Source organism: Loxodonta africana, chromosome 16 (assembly GCF_030014295.1).
Source record: "Loxodonta africana isolate mLoxAfr1 chromosome 16, mLoxAfr1.hap2, whole genome shotgun sequence".
Taxonomy (NCBI): domain Eukaryota; kingdom Metazoa; phylum Chordata; class Mammalia; order Proboscidea; family Elephantidae; genus Loxodonta; species Loxodonta africana.
In genome coordinates, this window is record NC_087357.1 from 1,034,410 (window position 1) to 1,052,448 (window position 18,039).

At 38.6% G+C, this 18,039-nt stretch overlaps 1 protein-coding gene across 1 annotated transcript; it reads left to right on the plus strand.

The window, feature by feature from the left end:
* Positions 1–252: 252 nt before the first annotated feature.
* On the plus strand, positions 253–17,767 carry LOC111748335 (olfactory receptor 14A16-like). Its single transcript, XM_064269891.1, has 2 exons — positions 253–444; positions 16,712–17,767. The coding sequence occupies exons 1-2, from the start codon at positions 253–255 to the stop codon at positions 17,669–17,671; spliced, it is 1,152 nt and encodes a 383-aa protein (XP_064125961.1). The 3' UTR covers positions 17,672–17,767.
* Positions 17,768–18,039: the final 272 nt, after the last annotated feature.

Sequence of the window (18,039 nt, forward strand, 5' to 3'; positions counted from 1 at the left end):
CTAAGGCACCCTTGTTAATGTTCATATTAATATAACTCACTTTATATATTTTAAAAAGAAATAAATTTTACATGTTGGGATTAGCCTATATTACACTGAGGTCCTGAAGAAAATCATTGATAACAAAAAGGAATAAGGTACTTTGAGAGTAAAGCTATGGCAGAAGAGAACAGGTAGGATACAGAAGAAATCAGTGAATGAAAAAGTTAGGAAGCTGTGCTTTCTATTCTGTTTTCTCTGTGAAGAATCGACATGTCTGAAAAACTTACCAACAAGATCATCCTGGTGGAGTTCTTGCTCATGGGATTGCCTGGTGACTGGGTAATAGAGACATTCCATGCAGCACTCTTCTTCCTCATTTACCTGACAGCACTGATGGGGAGCCCCCTCATCTTCACCCTTACCACTGTAGACCAGCACCTCCAAACCCCCATGTATTTCTCTGTGAAGAATTTGTCCTTGATTTATATCTGTCACTGAGCCCAAGTCCATCATGAACTCTCTAGCCAACAGGCATTCCATATCCTTCCTAGGATGTGCCTCACAGGTTTTTCTTGTTTTTTTTTTTTTTTTTTCGGAGGCACAGAGTTTGCCCTCGTTATAGTCATGCCCTATGACCTCTATGCTGCCATCTGCCATCCTCTGCACTATGAGACCATTACGAGTAGAGGTACCTGTGCGCAGATGGTGGCTGCATCGTGGCTCAGTGGCTGTGGCTATGGATCCATTCATGTAGCAGGTACATTGTCTGTCAATTTCTGTGGGTGCAACGTAGTGCACCAATTCTTCTGTGATGTTCTATCACTGCTTACACTTGCTTGCTATGGGGAGCATATCTTAGAATATGCATTTATTATTGCTAGCTGCTGTTTCACTTCTGTTTTGTTTTGATGGTTCTGTCTTATGTTCACATTTTTTCCACCATTCTCAGAATCCCATCTGCAAAGGGCAGAGTGAAAACTCTCCACTTGCATGCCCCACCTCACTGTGATGACCTTGCTCTTCTTTTCAGGAATTATTACATATTTAGCAAAAATATTCAAATCTTCACTAAAAGTGTTGGTATCTGTGCTTTACACTGTGTTACCACCCACACTTAATCCTCTCATGTATAGCCTGAGAAAGAAGGACGTGCAGATGGCCCTAGAAAAACTGACAGCTGGCAAAAGACCAACAATATTTTCTTGATTTACATTTGCAAAAATAATTTAAATGTATGATTTGGCTGATGATAATTATTTCAAAATGAAGAGATACCTTTATCCTCCTATTGCTATTCTACAGAATGTGACAATATGTTGTCTAACAGAATAACAGGTCAAAGTTTTATTATGTCATTTGTTGTGTAGTGAATGAGTAGCTTGGAGACTTTCAATTCAATGGCTCTCTTTCTGGTATTGATTTCAGGGGGCAAATTCTGAATGTCTTACATTCATTGTCAGTGTTTCCTAACATCCCATAATTTTGCAACCTTTTGGGAGATCGGCATGCAAAATAGCATGTTTTACTATAAGTTCTGGAATACGGTTTATTTTTAAAGTGTTCTTTGTTAAAATAAAGATGTGGCACCAAAAGCCATCTATACATATCATGCACTTCCGATCCAAATTCCAATGTCATTTTTGAATGTAATGGAGAAACAAATCACCAACTTCATATGGAAGGGAAAGAAGCCTCAGATAAGCAAAGCATTACTGAAAAAGAAGAAGAAAATAGGAGGCCTCGCTCTACCTGATTTTAGAACCTATTATACAGCCACAGTAGTGGAAACAGCCTGGTACTGGTACAACAACAAGCACATAGACCAATGGAACAGAATTGAGAACCCAGATATAAATCCATCCACATATGAGCAGCTGATATTTGACAAAGGCCCAGTGTCAGTTAATTGGGGAAAAGATAGTCTTTTTAACAAATGGTGCTGGCATAACTGGATTTCCATTTGCAAAAAAATGAAACAGGACCCATACCTCACACCATGCACAAAAACTAACTCCAAGTGGATCAAAAACCTAAACATAAAGACTAAAACGATAAAGATCATGGAAGAAAATATAGGGACAACGTTAGGAGCCCTAATACAAGGCATAAACAGAATACAAAACATTACCAAAAATGACGAAGGGAAACCAGATAACTGGGAGCTCCTGAAAATCAAACACCTATGCTCATCTAAAGACTCCATCAAAAGAGTAAAAAGACCACCTACAGACTGGGAAAGAATTTTCAGCTATGACATCTCCGACCAGCACCTGATCTCTAAAATCTACATGATTCTGTCAAAACTCAACCACAAAAAGATAAACAACCCAATCAAGAAGTGGGCAAAGGATATGAACACACACTTCACTAAAGAAGACATTCAGGCAGCTAACAGATACCTGAGAAAATGCTCTCGATCATTAGCCATTAGAGAAATGCAAATTAAAACTACGATGAGATTCCATCTCACTCCAACAAGGCTGGCATTAATCCAGAAAACACAAGATAGTAAACGTTGGAGAGACTGCAGAGAGATTGGAACTCTTATACACTGCTGGTGGGAATGTCAAATGGTATAACCACTTTGGAAATCTATCTGGTGTTTTCTTAAACAGTTAGAAATAGAACTACCATACAACCCACAAATCCCACTCCTCGGAATATACCCTAGAGAAACAAGAGCCTTCACACAAACAGATATATGCACACCCACATTTATTGCAGCTCTGTTACAATGGCAAAAAGCTGGAAGCAACCAAGGTGTCCATCAACAGATGAATGGTTAAATAAATTGTGGTATATTCACACAATGGAATACTACGCATCGATAAAGAACAGCGACGAATCTGTGAAACATTTCATAACACGGAGGAACCTGGAAGGCATTATGCTGAGTGAAATTAGTCAGAGGCAAAAGGACAAATATTGTATAAAACCACTATTATAAGATCTTGAAAAATAGTATAAACTGAGAAGAACACATTCTTTTGTGGTTACGAGGGGGGGAGGGAGGGAGAGGGTTATTTACTGATTAGTTATTAGATAAGAACTACTTTAGGTGAAGGGAAGGACAATACTCAATACACGGAAGGTCAGCTCAACTGGACTGGACCAAAAGCAAAGAAGTTTCTGGGATAAACTGAATGCTTCAAAGGTCAGCGGAGCAAGGGCGGGGGTTTGGGGACTATGGCTTAAGGGGACTTCTAATTCAATTGGCAAAATAATTCTACATTCTGCATCCCACTTTGAAATGTGGCATCTGGGGTCTTAAATGCTAACAAGCGGCCATCTAAGATGCATCAATTGGTCTCAACTCACCTGGATCAAAGGAGAATGAAGAACACCAAGGTCACATGATAACTATGAGCCCAAGAGACAGAAAGGGCCACATGAACCAGAGACTTACATCATTCTGAGACCAGAAGAACTAAATGGTGCCCAGCCACAACCGATGACTGCCCTGACAGGGAGCACAACAGAGAACCCCTGAGGGAGCAGGAGATCAGTGGGATGCAGACCCCGAATTTTCATAAAAAGACCAGACTTAATGGTCTGACTGAGACTAGAAGAATCCCGGTGCTCATGGTCCCCAAACCTTCTGTTGGCCCAGGACAGGAACCATTCCCGAAGACAACTCATCAGACATGGAAGGGACTGGACAATGGGTAGGAGAGAGATACTGATGAAGAGTGAGCTACTTGTATCAGGTGGACACTTGAGACTGTGTTGGCATCTCCTGTCTGGAGGCGGGATGGGAGGGCAGAGAGGGTTGGAAGCTGGCAAAATTGTCATGAAAGGAGAAACTGGAAGGGCTGATTAATTAGGGGGAGAATAAGTGGGAGTATGGAGTAAGGTGTATATAAGCTTATATGTGACAGACTGACTTGATTTGTAAACCTTCACTTAAAGCTCAATAAAAATTATTAAAAATAAATAAATAAATAAATAAATAAATAAATAAATAAATAAATAAATAAATAAAGATGTGGGACTCCTTATAACCTGTCTTTAGGAGTTCTATTTGTTTATGCTAATTAAATATTTAATTATGGGTTTCACAGTAAAATCATCAGAGAGTGGTCAAATTGCTGTGGTTGCTGGCCAGCCACTCAGATATTAAGAATGTCCAAAAATGGTGATAACAACACTCTTACAAAAAGTCAAATTTCAGAATAGGATCTCACCAGAAATATTTATGTCATTGTGAATAAACACAGAATATCACAGTCCTGAAGTAATTTTGTACAAGTCTCTTATGTACACATATTTATGATTCCAGTTCTCCTTTTCCTAATTCAATCCAAAAAAAAAAAAAAAAAACCCAAAAGCCAAACCCATTGCCATGGAGTTGATTCTGACTCATAGTGACTCTATAAAACAGAGCAGAGCTGCCCCCTAGGGTTTCCAAGTCTGTAATCTTTACAGAAACAGACTGCCACAGCTTTCTCCTGGGGAGCGACTGGTAGGTCCAAATCACCAGCTGAGAATTTTAACTAGCCACTCTGCCACCAGGGCTCCTGATGGCTCTTCTCTAATTCCAGATCCTTCCACAAATTTTGTGCATTACCTTTCCTTCCTTCTTTCATTTTTCCTTTCTTTTGTTGTTCCTTCCTCCATCCTTACTTTTATTACTTCCTTTTTTATGTCCTTTATTGTCTTTCTTTTTCTCTTTGACCTCTTTATTGTCTTTTTCTCTTTGACCTCTTTGTTTGTCCCTTCTCCTTTTATCTTTTTTTTCTTCTCCACTTTAAGTATAGATTCATTTTTCTTGTCTCCTCTTTTACTCCTATGTGTCATTTTACATTTCTTCCTACTCAGATTACCTGACTACGTCCCCCAAAAATACTTCTACCTTCTTTGTTGCCACCTTGGCATGGAAATGACCATTGCTACCTCTGTGTGTACAAATGCTGCATACATTGTGACCTGCTCCAGTAGACGGGATTGATCTGAACTTGGTTTAGTCACATATGACAATACCTTCCCTTCCTTTTTCCCCCCCCTTCCTTTTCTCTGTATTTTAATGTTAATGACTTTTTAAAAGAGCCCTCAAGAGGAAATAATTTACCACAGATACTGAAATTCCATGTTCCTTTTCTTAGGTACATATGATGCTTTTGTATCATTAAATTCTAATTTTATACTTAGTAGAATTCACTATTTTAGTAACTCCTGGTCTTCCCACTAAACATTCTCCACTGTATGTCAGCTAGTCCTCACTCTGTCTTTCCATTAATCCAAGTGTGATTCTCACTCATTTGTTTTTCTCCCTCGACCACATTTAATAACTCAGCAAATCCTTTCCTCTCTGTTCTCCAGTTTACCATTTATTTCAAATTATGCTGATGCCACCATGAGTCACACTCCTATGATTTGTCATTTAGACCATGGCTACAGCCCCCAAACTGGTCTACCTGCTTCCTCCCTCACCTGCCTTCCGACTATCCTCAGTGAAGCAGCTGAGTTGATTCATAGGATCAACATTAATTGCACCTCAGCTCACGTTCAGGACAAGCCGGAGTCCTCCCACTGTTATAGAAAGTTCGCCATCATCTATGCTTTAGTTATGTAATAGTCCTGAATTTTCCCACTCATCACCCTCTTCAAGTCCCAGTGCCCTCTTTGTTCCTGCTTCAGGTACTTTTTGCTGTTGATAGTCATTCTGGTTGGAATGCTCTTCTTCCAGGTATCTGCTCTTCCCCATTCTTCCAAATTATGGTTTTATAAAATGCTGAGTGAAACAGAATTCTGTTTCTCTATTTCTCTTTCAATCTATGTTTGTATGTGTGTGTATTTGTTTGTGTCCTGTAGTAAAACATGTTGTTAGCAGCTGTTAACTCAGTCCCTGACTGATGTCAAACCCATGCATAATGTAAAGAAACACTGCCTGGTCCTGTGTCATCTCCATAAGTGGGTATGGATTAAACCATTGTGATTTATAGTTTTTTTTTTTTAATTTTTATTGTACTTTAAGTGAAAGTTTACAAATCAAGTCAGTCTCTCACACAAAAACTTATATACACCTTGCTACATACTCCCAATTGCTCTCCCCCTAATAAGACATCCCACTTCCTCCCTCCACTCTTTTCGTATCCATTTCGCCAGCTTCTAACCCCCTCTACCCTCTCATCTACCCTCCAGAGAGGAGATGCCAATGTAGTCTCAAGTGTCCACCTGATCCAAGAAGCTCACTCCTCACCAGTGCCCCTCTCCAACCCATTGTCCAGTCCAATCCATGTCTGAAGAGTTGGCTTTGGGAATGGTTCCTGTGCTGGGTCAACAGAAGGTCTGGGGGCCATGACACTGGGGTCCTTCTAGTCTCAGTCAGGCCATTAAGTCTGGTCTTTTTATGAGAATTTGGAGTCTGCATCCCACTGCTCTCCTGCTCCCTCAGGGGTTCTCTGTTATGTTTCCTGTCAGTGCAGTCATCGGTTGTAGCCAGGCACCATCTAGCTCTTCTGGTCTCAAGTTGACGTAGTCTGTGGTTTATGTGGCCCTTTCTGTCTCCTGGGCTCATAATTACCTTGTGTCCTTGGTGTTCTTCGTTCTCCTTTGATCCAAGTGGGTTGAGACCAATTGATGCATCTTAGATGGCCGCTTGCTAGCGTTAAAGACCCCAGATGCCTCTCTCCAAGGTGGGATGCAGAATGTTTTCTTAACAGATTTTATTATGCCAATTGACTTAGATGTCCCCAGAAACCATGGTCCCGAAACCCCCGCCCCTGCTGCACTGGACTTCGAAGCATTCAGTTTATTCCGGAAACTTCTTTGCTCTTGGTTTAGTCCAGTTGTGCTGACCTCCCCTGTATTGTGTGTTGTCTTTCCCATCACCTAATGTAGTTCTTATCTACTATCTAATTAGTAAATACCCCTCTCCCAGGCTCCCTCCCTCCCCCCCCATAAAGGTCAAAGAATATTTTCTTCTCTGTTTAAACTCTTTCTTGAGTTCTTACAATAGTGTTCTTATACAATATTTGTCCTTTTGCAACTGACTAATTTCACTCAGCATAATGCCTTCCAGATTCCACCATGTAATGTAATGTTTCACAGATTCAGCACTGTTCTTTATCAATGCGTAGTATTCCATTGTGTGAAAATACCATAATTTATTTATGCTTTCATCCGATGATGGGCACCTTGGTTGCTTCCATCTTTTTGCTATTGTAAACAGTGCTGCAATGAACATGGGTGTGCATATATCTGTTTGTGTAAAGGCTGTTATTTCTCTAGGATATATTCCAAGGAGAGGGATTCCTGGATCTTATGTTACTTCTGTTTCTAGCTTTTTAAGGAAGTGCCAGATCAATTTCCAAAGTGGTTGTACCATTTTACATTCCCACCAGCAGTGTAAAAGCGTTCCAGTCTCTCCACAGCCTCTCCAACATTTATTGTTTTGTGTTTTTTGGATTAATGCCAGCCTTGTTGGACTGAGATGGAATCTCATTGTAGTTTTGATTTGCATTTTTCTAATGGCTAATGATAGTGAGCATCTCCTCATGTATCTGTTAGCTGCCTGAATGTCTTCTTTAGTGAAGTGTCTGTTCATATCTTTTGCCCTTTTTTTAATTGGGTTATTTGTCTTTTTGCAGTTGAGTTTTTGCAGTATCATGTAGATTTTAGAGATCAGGTGCTGATCATAAATGTCATAGCTAAAAACTTTTTCCCAGTCTGTAGTTAATCTTTTTACTCTTTTGGTGAAGTCTTTGGATGAACATAGGTGTTTGATGTAATTTACAGGGTTTTTGCTGTTTGAATTTTTGAAGTAGGTTTCCAGGCCCTTCTTCCTGGTCTGTCTTAGTCTGATTGCTTCTCTGACACTGTTCAGCATTTTAGCAACACTGAAGCATCCCCTAACAGGTGGATGATGACTGTGCTTGAGGAGTAATGCCTGGAAATTGAATCCAGGTCTCCAGCATGTAAGGGAGGAATTCTACCACTCAACCACCACTGCCCATTGTTAAATACGATTACTGTAAATTAAAGCTAAAGCCTGTATTAAAGACTTGACTGAGCTAATACACACTGTAGTCAGTTCTCTTGTGTAGAGATACGGGGTTTTGCTACAGGGTAAATCCAGAATTAGTGTGATGTTCTAAACAGGTTTAGACTGGTTTCATCTCCTGTACTTTTCCTTCAAGTGCAGGATTTCTGTGAGTTTAGATTTCTGTTTGTGTAGAATTGCTCATATTGTAATCATATTGAGGGGTAGAGGAGATCATAAAGAAGCATAATGAATCTAAGCTATATACTGAAAGATTAAGTAATAAATAAAATTAAAATACATTTTATACTGTTTTTAAGGTGACTTTTTAGCTCCTGAAAATATCCTGTAAACATTGCCATTGATTCATAGGAATCATTATTTGATTAACAAATCTTTTATTTATTATTATATGTCTTCTATATATATATACACCCAAATACATGCTTCAGCATACTGTTATAGATTTGTATTGTTTTATAGTAATATAGGAAACCCTGGTGGCGTAGTGGTTAAGTGCTATGGCTGCTAACCAAAGGATCGGCAGTTCAAATCCGCCAGGCGCTCCTCAGAAATTCTATGGCGCAGTTCTACTCTGTCCTAGAGGGTCGCTATGAGTTGGAATCGACTCGAGGGCACTGGGTTCTTCTGGGATAGTAATATAAATGACTTTAACTAAAATCCCAAACTACAGAAAATCATGTAATTAAGTTAACCTACATTTTAACCGGTATATGTACCATTATATATCAACATACTTCTCTGAAATAGAGGATATAGTCACTTTATATATTGTATTCTAAAGATATATTAAATTGTTATAGCTCTTAACCTATTCTTATAAATATAGATTGTAGGTAATTGCCTTTATATATAAGTATTCAGTTAACTCATTAATGTATACATTTGTTTATATGTATGATTATAATTAGAACTGATACCTAAAATAGAACATCCAGATCAAAGGATGTTAATTATTTACTTAAATGTACTGTTACATGTGGAAAAAGTGACTCCTAGAGCCTCATGTCAATTTTCTTTTTTTTAAATGTATACGAATATTTCTAAAACTCATCAAATTATACACTTAAATGGGTGGATTTTATGACATACAAATTATACCTTAATAAAAAAAAAAGCCAATTTCAAAAAAATGTTATAGCACAATATTGAAAACAACTTGATGCTCATCAATATGGGATTGGCTAATAAATTCTGATCCATCTGTACAAACAACAATAACATTTACTAATATGGTTCCTTTGTTATGAAAATATCCATGATATCTTTTTTAATAGTTGATTTTATTGTTTTATTTGTTGTTGAGAACATACACAGTAAAAATATGCACCAACAAGTTTCAACGTGTAAAGCTCAGTGATATTCATTACAGTCATCAAGTTGCGCATCTATTCTCACCACCATTTTTTGTGTTGTTCCTCCCACAGACACACACACTCACTGCCTCCTAATGTTCCTATCTAATCTTTCCAGTTGGTGTTGTCAATTTGATCACATATAGATAGATCTTGAAAGGACATAATGTTCAAGGCAGGTTTTCTTTACTAGTTAAACTAAACTATCATTTGATTTTAAGAAGCTTTTTTTTTTTTTTTTTTTTAGTACACATATTATTTTATGACATTGGTTACCAACCCCATGACATGTCAACATTCTCTCTTCTCAACCTTAGGTTGCCTATTACCAGCTTTCCTGTTCCCTCCCGCCTTCTGGTCCTTGCTCCTGGGCTGGTGTGCTCTTTAGGCTCATTTGGTTTTATGGGCCTGTCCAATCTTTGACTGAATTGAGCTAAAAGAGTGTCCAGGAGCCATACTCTTAGGGTTTCTCCAGTCTCTGTCAGGCCAGCAAGTCTGGTCTTTCTTTTTGAGCTAGAATTTTGTGCTACATTTTTCTCCAGCTCTGTCCTGGACCCTCTATTGTGATCTTAAAGGGATATTTTTGGTTTAAGGTTTAAAGACTATCTTAGGGCAATAGTTTCAGGGGTCTCACATCAATTTGCACACTACCGACAGGGTATGAAGGTATCTGTCTCACGCTGTTCAACCAGCTTTAAAATCACCAATTTTGAAATTTTTTTATTTTCATACATGAAAATTGCCAATGTGTTATGACATTATTACTGAACTTAAATATTTTTCATTTATACATTTCATTTGTATGGTTTTATTTATACATTTTATGTTCAGGTTCTTTTTCTATTTTTTTCTTTGAAAGTTAGTTTTTCTTTTTCTTACAATTTTGCATGAAATATTTATGCATTAAACATAATCACATTATATCAGATGAAATATTTTCACTTTTTAGTTTCCCAGTGACTTTTCTATATGATATGCATTCATATATAAAAATGTAAATTAATTTTAAGAATCAAATATAGCTTTCTAAAATGCTTTCTTCATATTGATTAAATATCTGCCTCCAGGCTTTTTTTAGGACTTACTCATAACTCTAACATTTAGAATTCATGAAGACATATCTAATTTACATCACACACAAATTAGTAGAAATTTAGAAATAGTCCAAATATATATATATATGTATTTTTAACCTTGCTGGCCAGCAGTTCATTTAGCTATCTTAGGATATAGAGCCTAGGATCCAAAACCAAACCCATTGCCGTTGAGTTGATTCTGACTCATAGCAACCCTGTAGCACAGCATAGAACTGCCCCATTGGGTTTCCAAAGCTGTAAGTTTTATGGAAACAATCTGCCACATCTTTCTCCCACAGAGTGGCTGATGGGATCGAACCGTTGACCTTTTGGTTAGCAGCCAAGTGCTTAGCACTTTGCAACCAGAGCTCCTTCGAGTCTAGAAGAAATATGTTTTTTTCTCTATTACTTTTATTTTTATTATCGCAAAAATATATAATCAAACAGTAAAAGTAGTAGCACATATGAGAACACAGACAGTCAAGGGATGGAACAGACAAAATGAGCAGTGGTGGTGAGGGGAGGAGGAATGCATGAAAATAAAGAGAGTGAGGGCCTCTCCATATGTGCTCTCAGTTCACATCCCGGAGCCCCCTTCTCCCTCCTGCTGTTTGCTGTTCTCAGGTGCCATTTGCTCCACAGCCACCCAAAGTTACGCATATGACAGAAATAAGACCACAGACTCAGAAACTCAGGAGAAAGATCACTGCTGTTTACTGAGGATCTGGGATAAAGAAGAAAAGGGGAAAATGTCCATCAGGCAGAAGCTGGAGCCTAATGCTGCTCAATTTACCTGCCACTGCCCTTTTGGTATAGCTATTATGTTCCATCACCTTAATACATTCAATCATTTGTAGAAAAGTTGGTTATTGTTGTTTTGTTGACATTGTATTATTAAAAGGTGTTGGACTTTTTCATTGCCTTTTCTGCACTGAATGTCATGACGATATTTTTTTTCTCTTTTAACATGTGTGTACACAAAAATCAAATCACAAATATATACCAAATCTAGATAAAATATTCTAAACATTGACTGAGTATACGGCATATGCATGTATGCATGTATATGTGTTGTTGTTGTTAGGTGCCGCTGAGTTGATTCTGACTCACAGTGACTCCGTGAAACAGAAAAGAACTGCTCCATAGGGTTTTCATGGCTGTAATGTTTACAGAAGCAGGTCACCAGGTCTTTCTCCCGGTGGGTCCAAAACTCTAACCTGTCAAGTAGCAGCCAAGTGTTTAACCATTGCACAACCAGGGCTCCTTGCACATATGTGCACAGACATGTACACATATAAACGTGTCTATTTGTCTAGTTTTATATATATAAAATAAACATGTGTCTATTTGTCTAGTTTTATATATATAAAACAAACCCGTTGTCATCCAGTCAATTACGACTCATAGCAACGCTATAGTACAGAGTAGAACTTCCCCATAGGGTATCCAACGCTGTAAATCATTACAGAAGCAAACTGCCACATCTTCCTCACACAGAACAGCTGGTAGGTTCTAACTGCTGACCTTTTGGTTAGCAGCCAAGTGCTTAACCACAGTGCCACCAGGACTCCTCTGTGTATATATAAAACCAAACCAAACCCGTTGCTGACAAGTTGATTCCAACACATAGGGACCCTATATAACAGAATAGATCTGCCCCACAGGGTTTCAAGGGAGCAACTGGTGAGTTGGGACTGCTGACCTTTTTTTGGTTAGAAGTCATAGCTCTTAACTACGGCGCCAGACATGTATATATAGACGTGTCTATATGTTTTGTATATATAAAACCCAAACCCAGTGCTGTCGAGTTGATTCCAACTCATAGCAATACACATGTGTATATATGTTAGGTGCTGTCGAGTCGGTTCTGACTCCTAGCGACCCTGTGCACAACAGAACGAAACACTGCCCAGTCCTGCACCATCCTTACAATCATTGTTATGCTTAAGCTCATTGTTGCAGCCACTGTGTCAATCTACCTCATGGAGGGTCTTCTATGTGTATATATAGACATGTGTGTATATATATATATGTATAGTCCCTGGGTGGTGCAAATGCTTACGGACTTGGTTACTAATTGGAAGTCCATCCAGAGGTGCCAAGAAAGAAAGGCCTGGTGATCTTCTTTTGAAAAGTCAGCCGTTGAAAACCCTAAGGAGCATAGTTCTGCTCTGACACACATGGGTCGCCAGGAATCAGGATCACATCAATGGCAACTGGTCTGATTTGAATGTACAGTGAAACCCATGAGAGCTGGAACTCAATGGAACTTCCTTATTTTCCCGGGTCTTGCAAGTTTTCCAACTTTGATGGGGTGTAGTCTTCCTACTTTTCTATTGCTTGTTTTAGTGGAAAATATTTGAGTTTTCCTTCTCTGACATATTTCTGCCTTACACAGGTTCTTGCTTTGGTAGGTTTTACTGTATCTCTATATCTATCTGCCTATATACCTAGGTGCAGATGCAGAACTAGATCTATATATGGTATGTGTGTACATATAAATATGCGTACATATATATATATTTATATTTATACAATTCAACAAAAAGACAAATGCCAGGGTCTCAAAAGCTTGCAAGTGGCCAGCCAAGTTACAATTGGTCTATTCACCTGGAGCAGCAGAAAAAGAGGGAGAGCCAGGAATAGGAGGAGGAAATGGAATGTGTGCCTAATTACTTCCATGAACAAATGCTTTCTTTGCTATGAGACCAGAAGAATTGGATGGTACCTGGCTCACATTACTGAACATTTTGATCCAGGATTCTGTGGAAGAGTTCTTACCAAAAGGGGGGAAATGCAGAATAGAAATCCAAATTCTCATGCAACCAGATTTTCTAGGGGCATTGAGCATGGATGAAATCCTGAAACTGTTTCCCTGAGATAATCTTTAAATCGTCAACCAATGTATCCTCTGAAGTTTTATTTAAACTGAACAATAGGTTAGCTTATTTAGTAAAAACTGTTTGCTTTGAACATCATGCTCTTTTGAAGTACTGTCTATGTGGGATGAAATTGACTACAAAAACTAGAACCATCAGATAGGAAGCTTACGGGGCAGTGAATTCATGTTACTGAGAGAAGAAAAATTCAGAGAAGGAGAGTAAGATAATTACACAAATTGAAGAATGACATCAACACCACTGAATTGTATATGTAGAAATTGTTGAATTGGTGTATGGTTTGCTGTGTATACTCTCAACAACAATAAAAAATGAAATATATATGTGTGTGCATATACACACACACTCACATATATAATTTATAAATGCTGTTAGCCAAAAATAATATCCTAAATCCTGTTATAGTTGGAGGAGGCTATTTGGAATAATTACGTGATTTCATTTTTAGTAGTGAGTTTCAAAAATACCAAATGTACATTAAAATGTTTTGTTGTGATAGGTATGAGTTAATTGAAAACACTTAAAGGCTCGGTAGGAGTATACCTTTGCAAATGTTTTTGGAAGAATAAACATATACAATCCATCAGTTATCAATAAATTATCCAAGTGTGCTGTATCAATTAAACTGCAAGAAATACCTAAACAACCAAATAAACATGTGCACAGAAAATGTAATTATAACTACGTTAATCAAAAGTCTGCTTGCAAAGAGAAGACAGGATTTTCAAATACTGAATACCAATGCCATGGAATAATAAGGAGAACTGCTGGCATAACGGTTAAGTGCTAGGCTGCTAACCAAAAATTTGGTGGTTCAAATCCACCCAGCCACTCTGCAGAAGAGAGACTCTGCCATCTGCTTCGGTAAGGATTACAACAAAGACAACCCTATTGGTACAGTTTTACTCTGTTGCATAGGGTCGCTGAATCAGAATCAACTTGAGGGCACCCAACCATAGCAAAAAATAGATAAAAACACAAAGCCATGAAGAATATTGCTGTGTGTGAAAACTGAATCTCTGAACCACACATGATGAATGTCAAAAGATGTATTTTTATAAATATGTATGGCAAGTAATAGGAAGATTTTTGAAGGAAACATTCCCAAATGTGCAACTCTAGTTCTTCCTGGGAAGAAATTTGTGAATGAGCCTCTCCAGGCACGTTTCACATTAATTTTTTCCTACATTGCTTATTTTACACAAGTAATATTTTCATAGATACTAGTGTTAAAATGACCAAAAAAAAAAAAAAAAAAAGCAAAGCTAAGCAACAATAAAACAAAACAATATTTGGACCTAATAAGTATTCCTGAATATAAATTTCTATACTTGGATTCAACTATCCTATTTTCTACTAAAAAGTTAGTGTTGTAACACATTAATGAACAGAAAGAAACAAAATGAACGTATTCAGACAGTCCTTGTATATTCTCATCACAGAAAACCCCTAGGGGCATTTGAATTACCCTTCTGTGTGGTCCTAATCCTGGTGTTCATGGACCTCGGAGCATAAATCTCACCCCAATTATACAGTGGTGACCTCATATGAAACTCAGAAGGCACACAGGACTGGTGAGATAATTAAGCAGCCTTCGTCGTGGAATACCCCGCCGTTCCAGAATGAAGGTGTCCACTGAGGGCAGACACAGCATGGCCCTTTGCTTCCACATGTATAAGAACACTTTCATGGAGGGATGGAAGAGGGAAATATGCCCCATCCTACTCCTACTGTGCCTGTTGGGGTCTTTCCACTTCATGCCTGACTGCCAGTTCTAACCAAAGGGAAGAGAAATCTCTGTGAATAATGATAAATTTGTTATATTTTGATAAATTTATGTGACTCTTTTCTTCTGATGTCTTCAGGAAGAGGAAATTTTAACATTGTCATCTGTATCCATAGAAGAAACCTGTGCTAATTGATAAGACTATTACTACCCAATTAGTTTCCAGGTGTTTTGTTTAAATGAAAGCTGGAGGGGCAAGGGAGAAAATTTAAAAAAAAAAAAAAAGATACATTTGTAAATGTGAGAATGAGGAAATAGTGGATGTTGAAAAAGCTGTTGTACTGTCTCAGGCAAGACCACTGTCATGGCTGTAGTTTACAAGGAGAGAGGAGACCTTCCATCACAGCAGCAGTTACTCTCTACTCTCTAGTAAACAGGTAAGAAGTGACAGTGGGGACATCCTAAACTTTACTAAAAACTCTTCTATTTGACGTCAACTAGAAAAGATTTAGAAAAGACACCATCCCACTGTGATACTAAGGTAGGCCTCTACCCTGTTCTACCTAGGACCTTCTTTGTATTATTTTTAACCACCATTCACAAACCCATGCTTTTCTTTTTATTCTACTATATTTTATTTTCAGAAACTCTGGTGGCGTAGTGGTTAAGAGCTCAGTTGCTAACCAAGAGGATGGCAGTTTGAATCTGCCAGGCACTCCTCGGAAACTCTATGGGGCAGTTCTACTCTGTCCTATAGGGTCACTATGAGGTGGAATCGACTCGATGGCAGTGGGTATATTTTATTTCATTTTCACCAAGGTCAAGAGCAGTGTTTATCAAATGACTCCTGGAAGCAGTCAGTAGAAAAGAGAAAGTCTGTGTTAATAACTTTAAATGTAGAATATATCCTAACACCCATAACCTTAAAACCAAACCCGTTGCCGTCTAGTCAATTCTGACTCATAGCAGCCGTGTAAGACAGAGTAGGTCTGCCCCACAGAGTTTCCAAGGGAAGCAGACTACCACATCTTTCTCCCGTGGAACAGCTGGTGGGTTAGAACCACCAAACTTTTGGATGAAGCTTTCATTTAGTAGCAGAGCACTTAACCACTGCTCCACCAAGGCTCAAACCCCTACACCTGCATAGTAATCTCCTAAGGCATGGGAGGCAATATAACTTTTTCTTGCTTCCTGGACAGATGCACTTTGTTGCATCCTCTGCCTTTTTCTTAACTGCCTTGAATGCCAATCATATTTCAGTTTGTTCTCTCTAATATCACAAGAAAAAAAATACAGTTGCACTCGAATCCATTCATATTCATGGCAACCCCATCCGTGTCAGGGTAAAACTATTCTCCATAGGCTTTTCAATGGCTAATTTATTGCAAGTAAACTATTGGGTCTCTTCTGAGACAGATTTCGATGTACTCAAACCACCAGCCTTTAGGGTAGCAGCCCAGTGCATTAACTGCTTCCATTACCATTAAGAAAGTGGAGCTGTACTGTATGCTATTTTCCTGAGACTTTTCTGATAAGCTTCACTCCAAACAGAATCAAGCCATGTTAAGGGTGTTTGCTCCACCCTTTGCTTGTTAATATAACCAGAAGATTCAGGCTACTGAGTTCATATCTGAGTGAACTAGTTATCAGTGTTATCTTTATTTCCACAGGCAAGAATCAGCATTCCTGAGAAACTAGCCAACATAACCATCATAATGGAATTTTTGCTCATGGGATTCCCTGATGACTGGATGCTACAGAGACTGTATGCAGCCCTCTTCTTCCTCATTTACCTGACGGCATTGACAGGGAACCTCCTCATTGTCGCCCTCACCACCATTGATCTGCATCTCCATGCCCCTATGTTTTTCTTCCTGAAGAATTTGTCCTTGATTGATATTGGCTTCATCTCTGTCACAGTCCCCAAGTCCATCATGAACTCTCTGACTAAGAGTCATTCTATCTCCTTCCTAGGATGTGCCTCACAAATTTTTCTTTTTCTTTTTTTTGGGAGCACAGAGTATGCCCTCCTTGTAGTCATGTCCTACGACCGCTATGCTGCCATCTGCCATCCTTTACGCTATGAGACCATTATGAATAGAGGCTCCTGTGTGCAGATGGTGACTGTGTCATGGCTCAGCGGATTTGTCTATGGATCCATCCATGTAACAGGTACATTCTCTGTCAATTTCTATGGGCCCAACATAGTGCACCAGTTCTTCTGTGACATTCCATCACTGCTTACACTTGCTTGTCCTGGGGAGCAAATTCTAGAATATGCATTTATAATTGCCAGCTTTTCCTTTGCCTTTTTATGCTTCCTTTTCATGATTGTCTCTTATGTTCACATTTTCTCAGCTGTCTTAAGGATTCCATCTGCTCAAGGCAGGTTCAAAATTGTCTCCACCTGCATGCCCCACCTCACTGTGATGGCCTTGTTCCTCTTTTCAGGCGTTGTTACATATTTAGGCACCAACTATAAACCTGCATCATCACTGAATCTTTTCATGTCTGTGTTATACTCTGTGTTACCTCCCAGCCTGAATCCTGTCATATATAGCCTGAGGAATAGGGATATGAAGGCAGCCCTAGGCAAATTACTGGGTGGTAAAATGTTGCTAAAGATGTAAGTATTCTGCTATCTTTAAAATATTGGCATGCATTTTCTCTTAAGTCAAAAGAAGTTTTTAAAATGTATTTTGGCCATCTATGTCTTTGGAACACATTGAATAGCTTCAAGTTTAAAAATTCTCCTCCGTATTGACTTCAACAGCCTTGTCGCTTAACAATTTCTAGTGATATTTTCTCACTCTACTTTTCAGCATTACATTTATTTAAAATATTTCTTTTATCACTTTGACATTTAATTTGGGCCAAATGTTTTGAAAGAGTGAGTTGAAAGGAACTGGAGAAAGAGGTGAAACACCTATAAATAGCAATTCTTTGTGTAGCATCCACTGTAGACGAAACTGGAGCTTTGCCAAGCAACTATGATAGA

Coding starts and splice junctions, on each gene's coding strand:
- LOC111748335 (XM_064269891.1), top strand. CDS start 253: ATGTCTGAAAAACTTACCAACAAGATCATCCTGGTGGAGTTCTTGCTC. Junction 445..16,711: donor AAACCCCCATGTATTTCTCT/GTGAAGAATTTG, acceptor TTATTTCCACAG/GCAAGAATCAGCATTCCTGA.